This window comes from Candoia aspera, chromosome 1, assembly GCF_035149785.1.
Source record: "Candoia aspera isolate rCanAsp1 chromosome 1, rCanAsp1.hap2, whole genome shotgun sequence".
Lineage (NCBI taxonomy): Eukaryota > Metazoa > Chordata > Lepidosauria > Squamata > Boidae > Candoia > Candoia aspera.
This window is the reverse complement of record NC_086153.1, coordinates 2,328,579-2,344,977: the sequence shown is the minus strand read 5'-3', so window position 1 is coordinate 2,344,977 and position 16,399 is coordinate 2,328,579. Positions and strand designations below refer to the sequence as shown.

The following is a 16,399-nucleotide window of genomic DNA, read 5'->3' as shown; positions in this document are numbered from 1 at the left end:
ACAGGTAGTCCTCATTTAGCGACTGCCTCGTTCAGTGACCATTCGCAGTGATGAAAAAGTGACTTTGCAACCAATGCCCGCATTTGTGACCTGTCCTTGAAAGCCAAGCTGAAGTCAGATCATAAGCACAGCTGCAGTTTCACTTAGCAGATGCTTCGTTTAACAACCGAGTTGCCAGTTCCCATTGTGGTCGCTAAATGAGGACCACCTGTCTAGTGTAGTCTATTAAGTGTGCAATAGCACTATGTCTAAAAAAACAATATACATACCTTAATTAAAAAAAATACTTCATTGCTAAAAATGCTAATCTGTTGGCAAAATGGTGCCGACAGACTTGCTTGCCGCAAACCTTAAACGTGTAAAAAACGTGTATCTGGAAAGCACAGTAGCGCAAAGCGCAATACAACCAGGTAGGGCGGTAAGTCTCGAAGCTAGCCTGCACAATGAGTTAGTGCAAGTCCGGAAAAAGAGGGTGACTTCCTAACCGAGCTTGTGGTCTGAATATGGTGGGCTTGCAGCCGAAAAGGAATTGCCCCCAGGGGTCCCGAAAATAAAACTACAGCGATCTACAGTGCTCGATCCTGGAGCTGTTGCAAAAGGAGATGCATCGAGCAGCCGCAGCCGAGTTCTTGACGCACAAAAGCAGATGTTGTCCCCGTCTGTGGGTCATCTGCAGCACCGATTCGTTCCTTTCAGGGATTCTCAGAAGTCCTGGCAAGTTATTCTGGCCTCACCTCCAGGAACATTTTTAAGGCTGCGGGGGGTCGCCCAAAAAGCTTCTGGCTCACTTCCAGGGAGACGTCTCGGCCCTCTGTGCCAGGCTAAGCTGGCATGAGACGGGTGAACGTTCAAAGCGTTGCTCTGGCACATGTGCAGGTCCCTGGGCAGTTCTCAAGGCCCAGACACCCCCCAATTATCTGGCCACGCATCTGCCAAACCACACAGCCCCCAAGGAGATCCGTGGCACCTGGTGGGCTCCACCCCCAACAGCTGTCCCAGTTCCCCTTCCCAGATGGCTAACGTAGCAACGGCCAGTGGATCCATTGGACTGGCACGTCCGGAGCGGATAATCGGTTTCCAGAGAGAGATTGGCTCTTTGTCTGCAAGCAGCTGGGACAAAGCGGTCTGTGTGTGTGTGTGTGTGTGTGTGTGTGTGTGTGTGTGTGTGTGTGTGAAGTCACTGACTGATCCAGGCTCCCTGCAAACAAAACCTGTTTTTCTCCCAAATGGATTGTTTTTTTCTGCAAAACAGAAGATGAGAACGGAAACCAATTTCAAAGAACAAAGGATCCCTTAACAAGGCTCCTACCTAGGAGGGCAGGCGCTTGCACTAGAATCTGAGCCACTGTTTTCCATACAGGTAGTCCTCGACTTACAACCATTCATTTAACGACCATTTGAAGTTATGACAGTGCTGAAAAAAGTGACAGTCACACGATCAAAATCCAGGCATTGCAGCATCCCAGGATCACATGATTGCCATTTGCAACCTTCCCAGGGGGCTTCTGACAAGCAAAGTCAATGGGGGAAGCTGGATTCACTTAACAACCACGGTGATTCGTTTAACGACCATGGCCAAAAAGGTCGTAAAATTGGGCGTGGCTCACTTAACGACTGTATTGCTTAGTGGTGGAAGTTCCAGTCCCAATTGTGGTTGTAAGTCAAGGACTACCTGTATGCCTCTGGATCGGAAGCCATTATGCCCCGAGCAGTGACTCGCGCAGAGCAGCAACAGGCCCCCTCTGCGGAAGCAGATAAATCTGCCATGCCATTGAGAGGAACAGAAATGTTCAAGGGAGCCATTAATCCTTGTCTTTTAGTCCCCCTTTCTGTCAAACAGGAAGGCTGGATGATTTGTTTGATCCTGCAAAGCACAACCGAACTTTGGAAATGCGGTAACAGCAACTAGCTCAGAGGCCTTTAAAAAGGATTCAGACCAACTCCCAGAGTGAAAATCTAACCAGGACTATTGAAGACGGCAACTGAATGCCACCTCCGTGTTCAGAAGCAGTCTACCACTAAATGCCAAGGGCTGCAGAAGAACAGAGGAAGGGCAAAGTGGCCTTCGCAGCTTGTTTACGGGGGAAACGCAGACGGTTGCTTCACAGGATGCTAAAGGCACACTGGACGCGAGGGAGAAGGGATGCATTATTACATAAGAACAGTGGCAATCCAGTGTCTTTAGTGTGCCTGGTGTTCTTAAGCAACTGTTGTCATTTAACAGCAGTAAGTAACAGAAACTTACAATCTCACAGGCTGCTTTAAAGCTGGACAGGTTCCAGCCACTCATCCAAGCTCCGTTTGGGAAAATTATTCTGCTCAGCAATGCGTGAAAGCAGAATTACCCTAAGTCACTTCTGGAAATCTGCAGCAACGTGTCGAAGGCTGAACGAACCCAGGACTCTCTTCTCTGATAGGCAAGTCGTTCCAGCAGCCTGAAGTTCCACAGGTCACGCGATGGCGGCTATGGAGACCCTCCCGGGTCTTCAGCCCCTCTCTCCGAGGAGAAAGATTTTTACGGAGTCTCTCTACCAGCTGATTCTGCCCACTAGCCTTTAGTCTGTCCAGCTGTTTGGAGCGAGGGAAGGGGAAATCCACAAAGGCCCAAAATTCCCACCCCCAAGCGACAGAGTGCCGGGGAGGCCACCGCAAAAATGAAAACTTCCAACCAGGGCAGGAAAACTGCAGGGGCCAACACGGCCTCCTCTTCCCATTGCAGAGCAGTCGAACCCAACCCGCCAGACCTTTGGATTTGTGCTTCTTGAAAGCTGCGTCACTGTCAAGCGAACCGGGCACGTGGCAAAGAGATGACCACGATGCGTGGCTGTGATGAGCTTATTTCTTCCTCTTGAAACCCAGACTCTCTTCGCTCCGGTTGACACTTTAAGTGCCAACCTAAGTAGTGTGTGCACATTTCCAGCTCAGCGCAAGTAAGACTGAGTGGCTTTGGGCATTTGGACCTTCTGGGGCCAGGAATTTACCACCTTTGGTGCTGGCACTGCCCCAGACAGACCTGGTGTGCAATCCTCCTGGACTCACGGCTCCTGCTCAAGGAGCAGGTGGCAGCTGTGGCTAGGAGGGCCTTTGCACACCTTTGGGTTGTACGCCTGTTGTGCCCGTTCCTGGACTGGGAGGCCCTGCTCACTGTCACTCATGCCCTCGTGACTTCCTGTCTGGACCACTGCAACGCACTCTACATGGAGCTGCCCTTGAAGGGCATTCGGAAGCTTCACCTAGTGCAAAATGTGCAGCACAGGTAGTAAATGGCACCAGTTATTCGGCACATGTAACACCTCTATGAGCTGCATTGGTTACCAACATGTTTCCAGGCACAATTCAAGGTGCTGGTTGGCACCTTTAAAACCCTTCACAGCTTGGGGCCGGTTACTTGGTTACTTATTCTCAGCTGCAATGTATTTTAATGCTTGTATTAATTTAATTGGTTTTATTTTTTAAATTTTGTTGGCTGCCCAAAGTCCCTTGGTGAGATGGGCGGCCGTACAAATTAAATAAATAACTAAATATCAATTTTTGTTCCAACTGCAGGAAACCACTAGAAGGGACCAACCGCTGCTGGGCGCACTCAGTGGCCTTTCATGCCTGAACACTTTGCTCCCTCTTTTGCTCCTGAGAGATGCCCCCCTTCCGTGCTTCAGTAGATTGGATGCTCCTACTTCATTAGTTACTCATCTTTTATTACTCCTCCAGCATTAATGACTTCTAGATTTAGTGTGGGGATTGTACCACTCGGAGGAAGTCGTAAAGCTTGAGTAGGTCAGTTAATTCACGATTTGGATCTGTGCCCTTCACAAGCGAAACAGCCTGAGTAAGAGTCCCAAAATACCCAGATGCTGCTTTGCCAAAGATGCCCTTGCGGAGCATATCTTTCTGCAGACACTTTTGAATTTAGCACAGATGGGCTGTCTGGATCTTTCGGACAGCCAACAGAGGATGCGGGCATGCAAGCCAAGAACAGAGATTCTGGAAGTAGAAAATAAACGGGGGGCACCAGATTGTCAAACCCTGAATATGTCTGCAGAATTTCCATGACACATTTTAACAACAGGTCCTGTGCTATCCTTAGCCATAAGAGCATACCAAATAAAATACTAAATATTCCTAAGGAAGAGGCCAAGGACAGCACGAATGCAATTGCCTTGCTCAAAAGGGGTTGTGCATCCCTTGCTGGAACAAGAATAAGGAATACTGGTAGTCCTCACTTAATGACTATTCATTTAGTGACAGTTTGGACTTATTACGGCGCTGGAAAACCCAACTTACGACCGGTCCTTACACTTATGACTGTCGCAGCATCCTGTGGTCACATGATCACCATTTTCAACCTTCCCGGCTGGTTCTGGCAAGCAAAATCAATGGGGAACCATGTGACTCGCTTAATGACCACATGGTTCACTTAATGCCTGCTGTGATTCACTTAACGACCACCACAAAAAAGGTCGTGAAATCTGGTTGGATTTGTTTAATGACCGCTTCACTTAGCAACCAAAATGCCAGTCCCAATTATGGTTGTTAAGCAAGGACTACCTGTGGAAAGTCCTGTCCTTTATGGGCTCTTGAACATCATCTGCCTTCCTCAGCCAAGTGCTTGCCAATAATATCGGACACCGAGGTCCATCACTCCCTGACCACTAGGCAGCCTTCTCCAATTCCAGTTGCAAATCCAGAACTGGAGACCCAACATTTGAATGCACAATGCCTGAATTCACCAAGGTTTCCACTTCAGCTGCACCAGAAGCACATCTCGAACAGCGGAGTTGAAATTATGGCAGGGAGGCAAGAGAAGAGTGCTATTAATCACATCCCTAAGATCTGACTCCTCCACTTTTGTCTGCTTTAGCGAGATGATTCCCTCCTCCTGAGATGAAGAATAATCAAGGCGGCCTGGAGGGTGTGCTGCAGAAGGGATGGAGGTTAAGGAGGAAGGCATGGCGTGAAGGATGAAGATTTTCACTGACAACAAAGATCATCTCATGTCAGGCTGCGAAAGCTGGATGCTGAGAAGGTGTGAGGGATCGAAGACAGAGGCCTTCTGATCATGAATTTGGAAATGGTCACTGACACGTCCAAGGGCTGCAGGAAGCACTAATCCATCAGGCCTAGACCAAATCAGGGCTGACTGCTCTCTTGGCAATGAGCAGTCGGCAGAAACTCACATATTTTGGGCATGTGATGCCAGCAGACCACGCAGTAGGAAAAATATTACGCTTGGCAAAGTAGACTCTGTATAGACATATGCAAATATGCGTATACATATACTTTGTATATCCGTGTTTCTCAACCTTGGCCACTTTAAGATGTGTGGACTTCAACTCCCAGGGTCCTGGCATCCCTTTCCTGATGTCCCTGAAAGCATTTTCCATCTACAGGTACTCCTCACTTCATTTAGTGACGGTTCGGACTTATGACAGTGCTGAAAAAAACCGACTTATGACTGGTCCTCACACTTATGACTGTTGCAGCGTCCCCACAGTCACGTGATCACGATTTGGGGCGCTTGGCAACCTGTTCACATTTATGACCATCACAGCATCCTGTGATCACGTGATTGCCATTTTTGATGTTTCTGTTTGGCTTCTGGCAAGCAAAATCAATGGGGAACTGCGCGATTCGCTTAACGACCATTTGGTTCACTTAACGCCTGCAGTGATTTGCTTAACAATCAACACAGAAAAGGTTGTCAAATCGGGTCAGATGCGCTTAATGACCATTTTGTTTAGCAACCAAAACTCCAGTCCCAATTGTGGTTGTTAAGCAAGGACTGCCTGTAGTCCCTGCTGAGTGGCTATCTTTGAAAGGACAAATTACAGCTTAAAAAAAAAAGCACAAAAAAGCCGTCTCAGATTCTCGACATGTCAGCAGGCAGCGGGGAGGGGAGGAAGGGCAAAAAGTGCAAAGAGAGAAAAGCAAATTCTCTGTCTGGGTCACGGTTCAAGCCAGGGGTGCATGCCTTCCTTCCAGCTGTGAAGGGTTCAATTAGTCTATCGCCCCACCCCACCCCACCTCAAAAGAGCAAGATGCTTGCTTGGAGCCAGCTATGCTATAAAAGGCGACCACCACACCATTTTTGCTGGAGAATCTTCCCTTTAAGGAAGATGGTGATGGGTGACCAGCAGGCCCAAGCCCCCACCAAAAAGTCACTGACACCGTCCCCTACCTTTCTGAACTGGGAAACCGACAGAACCACCAAGAAGAGGGCCTTCAAAAGCATCTTGCTGTTTAAAAAATGAAGAGGCTGCCCAAACCTCCCTGCCCACGCGTACGATATGATACGATCTAACCTGACCCACTGGGCAGCCTTTAGCCCCCACCGCCCCCCCTTGTGCCTTCCAAAGGCTTCTTACTCTTAACTAAAGGGCTAGAACTGCACCCAAACTCTTTGGCCAGTGGTCGAGGCACTGGCGTGGGAGGGTTTTTTAGCCTTGGGGTCCACCTTTTTGCATTCTGAACCCCGTTTCTTGAACGTGTGCAGAGTGCGCCTCCCTTCCTCATTAAACCATGCTAGGCAGCTGCAACAAATGCCAGACTATGGACGAGAGAAAACTATGTTCTCGGAGCAAGACCAGATGCCGTTCAACATTCCCCTCTTTAGAAAGGTACTAATGTGATGAGTCCGGAGTGCGTCCCCCTAAATCACACCTGTCTGGCTGCAAAAGGATCCTCTCCGCTCACCCCTCGCAACCCCATTAGCCTGCAAACCCCGTGAGCACCGAGATCTCCCCATACACGGTTTCCACCCTGCTCGGTCGGGCTGCAAGGCAAACAGGCTGGGTTTTGGGGGCAGGGGGGAAGGTGACTGCAGCAGGGAAGTTTGGATCTTGGCAAGCCCTCCGGGGAGGCAGCGGATTCCCCATCCGCTGGAGCAAATTGTAATTGCAAATAATAATTGCGAGAGCATTGGGCTTGGCTGTACAACACGCTAAATCCAAAGCCTCTGTTAACAAAGCACACACTTGCACAACAGGGTTTGAGAGGGAAGCCTGTTCGCACCACAGTGCAAGGCTGGGTTCTTGCAAAGACAACGAGTCGCCGGCTCTGCAACCCTCTTGAGCCTAGACTCGCGGGTTGTTTGAACTCAACGTTTGGTCCAAGGTCAAGCCGGTTCTTCCACTTTCCCCTCCAAATTATTATTTGCACACTTATAGCAGAGAGCGAGAGGGTCCCCCCCACCCCCCGGGGACCCGAGGCAGCACCCCAACCCCACTGCACCTTTTGCCGAAGCAGCTTGCTGCGCACTCTTCCCCACAGCTTGGCGCCACTGTTTGGGGGCCTCTTGCCTTCGGCGGCCTCCTCCAGGCTAGCCAAAGAGCGGTGGTCCACATGCTCACAGGACAAGTTCATCGGCTGCACCAAGACCTCAGTCATCTCTCTGGCCGTTTCCCCCTTCCTTGGGGCACCCCGAGAGCACCAGCACCGATTCGGAGAGGCAAGCCCGCTCTCTCGGTTAGCAGGAGGAGGGAGCAGGGCCCATGTGGGGGGGAGGGGGGCGTTCGGTGGCTGTTTAGAGGACCACCAGTGGGCCTTGGGCAGGGTCTGGGGTGCGCACCATCCCCAGACGAGGCGCTCGCTCGCTCTCCAGGAACAGCCTGGGAAGCGTGGAGAGATGCTGGCTTGGCTCTGTTCCTCCCTCTTCCCTCCCAGCTCCTTATCCCACCCCTCCTTCCCCACCGGCTTAACCCCTGCAGCACCAACTCTGCTTCCCTAAACAAATCCATCTGGAACAGACTTTCTCTGAGGATTAGAGACGGTTAACTCCTCCACTGCCAAGGCAGGCAGGCCAGACCTCGAGGAAGGGAAGGCGGAGCCAAGAATCCAGCTGTTTTCTCCTGCTGCCTCCAAAGGCAGCAGAAGGCAAAGGAGGCAAACCTCAGGATCTGCTCGCCTGGGTTGGAGTTGCTGCTCCCTGTTCCTGCTCGGAGCCCCCAGATGCACAGGGTACAAAGGACATCCAGGCAGACCCAGAACACAGTGGGGTACCTTACACCTAAATATTTCTTCTACAGGTGGTCCTCACTTAATGACCATTCATTTAGTGGTGGTTCAGACTTACAACGGTGCTGAAAAACCGACTTGCAATCGGTCCTCACATGATCATCACAGCATCTCATGATCATGGTTTGGGTGTTTGGCAACCAGGTCTCATTTATGACCACCGCAGCATCCCACGGTCATGGGATTGCCATTTTTTACCCTCCCGGCCAGCTTCTGGCAAGCAAAATCAATGGGGAATTCGCTTAACGACCATGTGGCTCACTTAACACCCGCAGCGATTCACTTAACGACCACCACAAAAAGGTCGTAAAATGGGCTGGATTCACTTAATGACCGCTTCGCTCAGCCCCTGAAATTCTGGTCCCAATTGTGGTCGTTAAGTGAGGACAACCTCCATTGTGTTCATCCTAAAAGAATCTCAGGGCAATTTCAATCTCTGCAAAGCCATTAAAATCCACTTTACGCTTTACATTTTTATCCAGCTCTGACTCCAAAGAGTTTGCAACAAAGAACGCAGAGGGAGCAACACCATCCAGCAGGCCCTGAATTCAGATTCTACTCCATTGGAAACCGGCTCTCAGTTACAAAAACTTCATGGTGCTCCAGAATTGCTGCACATGTTAAAGATGAATCATGCTTCTTTCTCCCCCTTTCCACTGTGGGAATGCAGAAATTTTATTTATAGTGTTTTTAGAATTAGTACTAGTACAAGTATCAGCAGGGTGTGGGCAAAAAAGTCAAGATGGCAGCCACGATGGCTTGATTGAAGCTCTGCTCTTTTCTGTGCGTCATTTTGACTTTTTGCCCAAACGTGGCTGACATCCGGGATTATTTTACTTATTTTGCCAAATTTTTATCACCGCCCATCTCCCCCTAGTAATTATTAGCATTATTACTCTGCTTTTCAGACAAAAAGGATTCCAAAGCCTGTTCCTGTGCCCACATATATAAATTAAAAGTCACATCACAAAAGGAAAAGCAAAAGGGAGGGAAGAGGTGGAATAAAGCGTTAAGCATTAGATCTTAGTGAAATAAAGATTCCCTCAGGTTGCATTCGACTCAGGCAATGTGATCTCCTCAGCAGTAACCTATCAGTGGTTTGCTGCTGCATTCTATATTTTTTTTCCCTCTACCGTCTAATCTTTGGCCGTGAGATCTCCTAGTGGTCTACAATTCGCGTGCCAACCAGGTTCGATCATGCCAAGCTCAGCCAGGCGCCGCCACTGCCATGGCTTGGACCTCAACTGCAAACGTGGGGTGCAGCCCCTTGCTCCTCGCCTCATTTACGTGAAGCCCCAATCCTAGACAACACAGAACTAGGATCTGAAACTGCACCCCACAGGCACAAGATGGCATCTTCCAGAATTCCCAGCCAGGGCCCAGGACGTTCTGCAAAGCGACCTCCTGGTCCGTCGTCTTCCGCGTTGCACAACACCTTCCAAATGAGGGGAGCTGGCCCCCCAGCCCTGAACCCCTGAAGCTTCATCGAAAGCCAGCCTCACCACACCTCTCCCTTCTGCAACCTTCCAAGGGATGCTTCATGCAGGAGCACCAGCTTCCATGCCCAGAAGCACTCCTCCCATGCTCAGAGCACCCCTCTGGGCTGCCTCCAATTCAACCTTTATACAGAGGCTCCTCACAGCCTGCAAAAAGTTGAGTCTCACCTACTAAGTCCTCTCAGATGGGGGACCACCAGGAAGCCCTAGACTGCAGACTATCCTGGGAAAGGGCAACCTGGGTGAAGCAGGGGCTTCAAACCTTCACTTTCTGCTGTCCAGAAAACTGCATGGGGCATGTCACATACTTAGCAAAGCCAAGATGGATCAGAAGGAGTTGTTGAGTTTGCCAGCACATGCAAGCCTGGTTCTGCCAGCATTCCTGATCACCCCTCGAGAAAAGGCAGTGCCCCACATTGAGATAGCTCCCTCCCCATCAATGCTTGGCCTCCTCCACAGATTGACACCCCCTTTGTGTTCGCTTACTGCAGTGTTTCTCAAACTTGGCCACTTTAAGATGGGTGGACTTCAACTCCCAGAATTCCCCAGCCAGCCAGGCTGGCTGGGGGATTCTGGGAGTTGAAGTCCACCCATCTTAAAGTGGCCAAGGTTGAAAAACATTGGCTTACTGCATCTTTCCCTGGGCATCCCTGCCTACTGAGAACTTTCCTTGCAAAAGAGAAGTGAGTGGTCCGGCTAGCTGCAGAAGCTGCCTCTTGCCATCTTCCTCACTGTCCCCACATCATGGCTCCCCCACCCTCCACAAGGACCTCGCTTTGGGCACAGCCGGCCAAAGAGCATCAGCTACAGAGAAGGAAGATGCCAGCTCTAAAACTCCTTAACCTCACAACACGGGGACAGACACAAGCACAGTTTCAGCTGGGAAGAAACTGTCAGCTTCCTAGACCAAGCCAAATCCAAAAAACACGAGGGAATTCCCGGAAGCCTGGCACTCGGACCAGTCAGCCACCAATAGACCCATAGAGATCAACCACATTCACACACCATTCAAAAGAGGCCATAAAAAAGCTAAGGAGGAATCAAAAGGACCGGAACACATCCCCTCCAGCAGCCAGCAAAGCAGGGATTAACACCAGACAAACCATCAAGCAGAAAATAACACCCCAATCAGGGAATCACCAAGGAGACCCCACCACCACCAGCAGGGCAAGCCACTGTATGTATGTTTGTTTGTCTGTTTATTTTCTATCCCGCCTTTATTATTTTTATAAATAACTTAAGGCGGGGAACATACTGTACCTAATACTCCTTCCTCCTCCTATTTTCCCCACCACAACAACCCTGTGAGGTGGGTTGGGCTGAGAGGGAGGGACCGGCCCAAGGTCACCCAGCTGGCTTTCGTGCCTAAGGCGGGACTGGAACTCTCCTACTACGCCTGATTGGCTCTGGGGCTGAGAGGGAGGGACTGGCCCAAGGTCACCCAGCCAGCTTTCATGCCTAAGGCGGGACTGGAACTCACCATCTCCTGGTTTCGAGCCCGTTGCCTTAGCCACTAGACCAAACTGGGTCTTTAATATATATAAACGTATAAACGGAGCAAACCCCACACTCACTGGCACTGATGATGTTACCTATTCGGGTAATGAAGTGTCTGCAGAGCACCAAGGACATCACAAAATCTCCTTTTCCTGCAAGGCCAACTCACCGCCAGGGCCAAAAGCATCTGGGTCCTCCTCAGTTGGTCGTGAGAGCCCAAGGGCCATCAAGTTGGAAGGGCGGCAAAAGGCCACCTAAGGTCACTTTGGGGCAAAAAGACAAACCATATCCCTTGGCACCACTTCGCTGACCCTCTGGCCTGGGACCTCAGAGGTCATCTAGTCCTACCTGACCAGCCCCTGCTTGGTGCAGGGTCTCGTAAATATTTTTGACAGATGGCTACCCAGCCTCCTGTTGGAGATTTCCAATGAAGGAGAACTTACTAGTGGAGGGCTTCAAACATGCTACAGATAGTCCTTGTTTAGCTACTGCCTTGTTTAGTGACCGTTCAGTTACGACAGTGAAGAAGTAACCTTACGACCAATTCTTGAATTTACAACCTTTGCAGGTCTGTAAAGCCAAGGAAAGCTGAAGTCAGATCATAAACACAGTTGCTGCTTTGCTTAACGACTGAGTTGCCAGCCCCCACTGTGGTCGCTAAAAGAGGACGACCTGCACAACAGAGACCATCACTCCCAGAAAAGGAGGGTGGCTTCTTCCGAGAAGACAAGGTGCTCCTTTGACTGCTGGCAACACACACAGTGGCCTCATGGTTTGCAAAGAGAGGGCAGTGCACTCTGTATGTGGCAAGAGGCACTCTTTCAAGCCCCCAAGCACTCTTTCCTCATCTGCGCTGGGCAACTGACCTGAATTCATCTATGAATTATACGCAGGCGAGAAGGAAGGCAGGGATCCCTACAGACATCTGCTTCCCATTGCAGAGGCCCCAGTTCAGGCATTTGCTGGAGAGAGGGGCCAAGTCAGCGAAGGAGACAAAATTTTTAAAAAAGGAAGAAAACAGAGAGGGGAGCAACGTCCTCTTCAAAGCAGCAGGTCCTTCGTTTTGGAAGAACACTTCTGACCATCTTGCCGGATTCTCCGGCCTTTTCCCCAAGCTGCCCCTTCCACAGATGATGCACTACAACTCCCATCACCCCCAGCCAGCTGGCTGGAAACAAGGGGAGCCCAAGGGCAGCTCAGCTGGAAGGCTGCTTGCCTGCCAAAACTGGAGCAGGCTGACATTTTGTGTAATTGATTCCGCTCTGCCTGGCCCCGGGACAAAAAGGACGGGTGGCTGGTTCAGATTTCACAACCGCTGGAAGTCAGCAACCCGTTGCCCCCCCCCGTTTGGCAGGGTTTCACCCGCCCTTGTGCCTGCGCCTCTTCAAGACCACAAGGGCCGGCGACGGGCTTTTGAAAACATGGACACGTCGGAAGGGCAAGGCTGGGGCGGTCTCGGAGTTCGTGCAGCTGCCCCAACCACGCAGCCCGGACAGGACGCCCAGGGGGTGGGCTGCAAAAAGGAGTCGATGCAGTCAGAATGTAAGGAAGTGTGGAGAAGCCCAGCTGTGCACAGTTAAAAGCACCAGGGGAAAAACCACATACTAACTGAGAGATGTCATGTTTCTATTTCAAATGGAACAATTCCCTTTTGTCCTCCCACACCGTGGCTCAGTGCCCGGGGCGTGCACGGAGTTAGGTATTCACGTGCCCGGCTCTTACAGGTAGTCCTTGCTGAGCGGTCACAGTTGGGACTGGAATTTTGGTTGCTAACTGAAGCGGTCATTAAGCAAATCTGACCCAATTTTACGTTTTTTGCAGTGGTTGTTAAGCGAATTGCCATGGGTGTTAAATGAACCATGAGGTTGATAAGCAAATCACGGGGTTCCCCATTGATTTTGCTTGCCAGCATCTGGTCAGGAAGGTCGAAAATGGCGATCATGTGACCACGGGATGCTGCAACAGTCACAAATGTGAACTGGTTGCCAAGCGCCCAAATCATGATCACGTTACGGGGGGGACACTGGGACGGTCGTAAGTGTGAGGACCAGTCGTAAGTTGGTTTTTTCAGCAACATTGTTAAGTCCGAACCATCACTAAACAAATGGTTGTTAAGCGAGGACTATCTGTACTGCATTCCACTTCCTGGATATTATGCAGGGCCTATTTTCTATCAAAATATAGAAAACGAAATCCTCCTCTAGTCGATCTTGAGAGCTGGTGACTCTGAAGACACGTCCCGGCAGTTTTCTAGGCATGATACAAAAGGGTGCCTTTATGCAGGATGTTTTTTCAATTTCCCAGTCCAGCTACTGGAATTCCCAGATGGTCCCCCATTCAGGGTCTCCCCAGTTCCAACCCTGCTTAGCTTTCTAGATCAGCCAAGGTTGCCTAGATGCTGGGAAAAGCTCTTTAACCAAATCAGTCCCTGCTCCAACTTGATGTTCTCTAAACGACTCACAGAGGTAGCTTTCAGTTACAGGTAGTCCTCAACTTACAACCACAATTGGGACCGGAATGGCTGTTGCTAAGTGATACGGTCATTAAGTGAGTCACGCCTGATTTTTTGAGCTTTTTTGCCATGGTCGTTAAGTGAATCATGTGGTTCCCCATGGATTTTGCTTGTTGGGAGCTGGCTGGGAAGGTCACAAATGGCAATCGTGTGCCTCCAGGATGCTGCGCCCATTGTAAATGCACGCTGGTTGCCAAGCATCCAAATTTCGATCACGTGACCATGGCAATGCTGCGGCAGTCGTAAGCGCAAGGACTGTTCGCAAGTCGCTTCTTTCAGCACCGTCGTAACTTTGAATGGTCCCTAAATGAATGGTCGTAAGTCGAGGACTACCTGTATTAATAACTGATGCTGACATGTGACTGACCTGCCCTTGTCCAATGAAATGCTGCAGTGCATCCACCATGTTCTAAGCTGGCTTGCCGTGGCCATTCTTCCCATAACTTAACCGCCCAGAGTCCCCCAATGGGAGGAGATGGGAGGGACAAATTAAATAAACAAACGAACAAACAAACATTGTTCTGACCACAAGTACCTCTTTTGGGGAACATTTCCTTTTTGCCTCCAATAAACCAACACAGCAGCTGAAAAACCAGCAAAATGTTCAGCTGCCCTGAATCGTTCTGATGGTTTCTCGACGGACCGATACCCTTGTGGCCGTGATGCCCCTCTCTTGCAACAGAGGAAGTGTGGGGAGGGTATATGGGTCTGGGGGGGTGGATAATTCACTGCAGATGTTGCTTTTGAACCCCCCCCCCCTTTATGGCAGTAGGGAGGGAGAGGAGGAGAAGCAAAGAGGCCCCTTGAAGGAGGCTCCATCTCTCCCATTCTCTACCTTCAGATGGAACAGAGTCTGCCAGTTTGCATTCACACACACCCTACCAGCTGGACTTGAAGAAGCAGGACAGGAAGAGCTCTACACTTTTGAACTCTGGTGCTGGAGAAGACGCCCGAGAAGTCCGTGCCCAGCGAAGAAAACAAACAAATGGATCATCGAAGAAATCAACCCAGAGTTCTCCCTCAAGGCACCAACGATGAGGCTCAAATTGTCACATTTTGGACACACTACGGGAAGACCCAGCTCCCCGGAGAAGCCCATAATGGGAGGAAAGAGAAGAAGGGTATGACCAGAGCAAGGGGGAGGGACTCAGCCACAGTGCGGCAATGAAGGCACCATTGGAAGAGCTGAAGGACCAGGTTGGGGACAGATCTTCTTGGAGAAGGTCTATCTATGGGGTCACTAAGCGCTCACGTTGACTTGGTGGCACGTAATCAAGCAATCAGTCCATCCCACCTGCTTTGTCAGGCCCCCTTCAGTTCACAAGGCCAAGCGTCTCCCCAACGTAGCCTAAAAACACGGACCCCTGATTCTTCCCAGCCAAGGTGTCGCCTTGGGCCCTGACACAGGCCCTCTGCCCACCCCCAGCTAAGGGGACCCAGAAACTGCTCCCTGCCAGGCCGGTGGCTCTCCCGCCCCAGCCCGAGGGATTCTGAGCGAGACAGACTGGCGCGGGGGAGAGAGAGCGAGCGCAAGAGGCCACCGATGGTGCCAATCCGGCTGGACTCGTGAGGAGTCACCTGCCAATCGGATGGGTATCCTTTCTATCCTACATCGCTTATAGAGAGGTTGAAGACCCCTGGGCCCAGGAGGGGACCCTCTCTCCTCCCCACAGAATCACCTTCGTGTCATCCCCCACCTCCAACCTCCCTCCAAAGGGAATACAACGGGAATGTGGGAAGTAGCTCAGGTGCCTGTCTGATTTTCTCACCGAGCTGCGAGAGTAGCCTTCTGAGGGCAGGAGGTGTCCAGATCCATGTGAGAAAAATTTCTGGACTATCACCAGATTATGGTGGATGCTGGGATTTCCAGCAAATAAACAGAGCTTTGAGCTAGGCAGTCCTCACTTAACAACCATTTGTTTAGTGATGGTTCAGATTTACGACGGCACTGAAAAAAACTGACTTACAACCGGCCCTCATACTTACGACCTCACAGTGTCCCCTGCACTTACATGATCATGATTTGGGGGCTTGGCAACCGGTTTGCATTTACAACCATCGCAGCATCCGATCGCCATTTTCAACCTTCCCAGCTGTCTTCCACCAAGCAAAATCAATGGGAAACCACGTGATTCACTTAATGACCGTATGATTCGCTTAACGACTGCCGCAAAAACGGTCATAAAATTGGGTCAGATTCACATCACTTAGCAACTGAAATTCCGGTCCCAATTGTGGTCGTTAAGTGAGGACTACCTGTAGTGCCTTGCACTCACATGCTGTGGCCACTGGCCACCTCCAAGCCAGCCCACTTCTCCAAGCATTGAGATGTGGATGCAGTTCCACATTACCACAGCCAAGTTGCAGCCTGTAAGACCTGCAATTCCCAGGAGTCCCGCCCGCCCCCAAAGTTCACACGGCTGGAATCTCCATGTTCATCCCACCCACCCCCATCCGCCACTGTGACTCATGCTTCTGGATCAAAGCTGAGTTTCCAGCAGACAAAGCTACCGAGTTCCTTCTGTACTCTCTCTCCATCTTCAGACAGGCGCAGCGAACCCCAGCACTCATTTTGCGCTATCGAGCGCCACATTCAGAGCGGGGAGGAACTGGTTCGGTTCCTACCAGAAGGCAAATCCACCTCTTGTCGCATTTTCACACCAGTGCACAGCCCCAAACTTAGCTCTTGTTCAAAATCTTCCCTTTTTCTGGATTTGCAGTTGAATTTCCCAAATTGGCAACTTGGAGAAAAGAAGTCTATTTGGGAAGCCTCTGCAGGAAAAATGCATGCATTCAGGAAAGAAACGAACAAGTGCATTTTATTATAACACCTGCCCCATGCTGTTATAAGAGAAATAATTCTTAACTGTTTTAAACATCGGGG

General features: G+C 50.4%; 1 protein-coding gene across 3 annotated transcripts in view; it reads right to left on the bottom strand.

Moving 5' to 3' along the window:
* The window catches only part of LOC134491927 (active breakpoint cluster region-related protein-like), a 171,760-nt gene that overhangs the window by 60,725 nt on the left and 94,636 nt on the right, over positions 1 to 16,399 (bottom strand). The window contains exon 1 of one of the 3 annotated variants that reach the window (XM_063296013.1): positions 7,228 to 7,398. The exons of the other annotated variants lie outside the window; for them this stretch is intronic. Within the exon in view, the coding sequence (XP_063152083.1) occupies positions 7,228 to 7,383 (156 nt within the window). The 5' untranslated portion in view covers positions 7,384 to 7,398. Of the gene's footprint in view, positions 1 to 7,227; positions 7,399 to 16,399 lie in introns of those variants that run through there. 3 annotated transcript variants of the gene reach the window in all.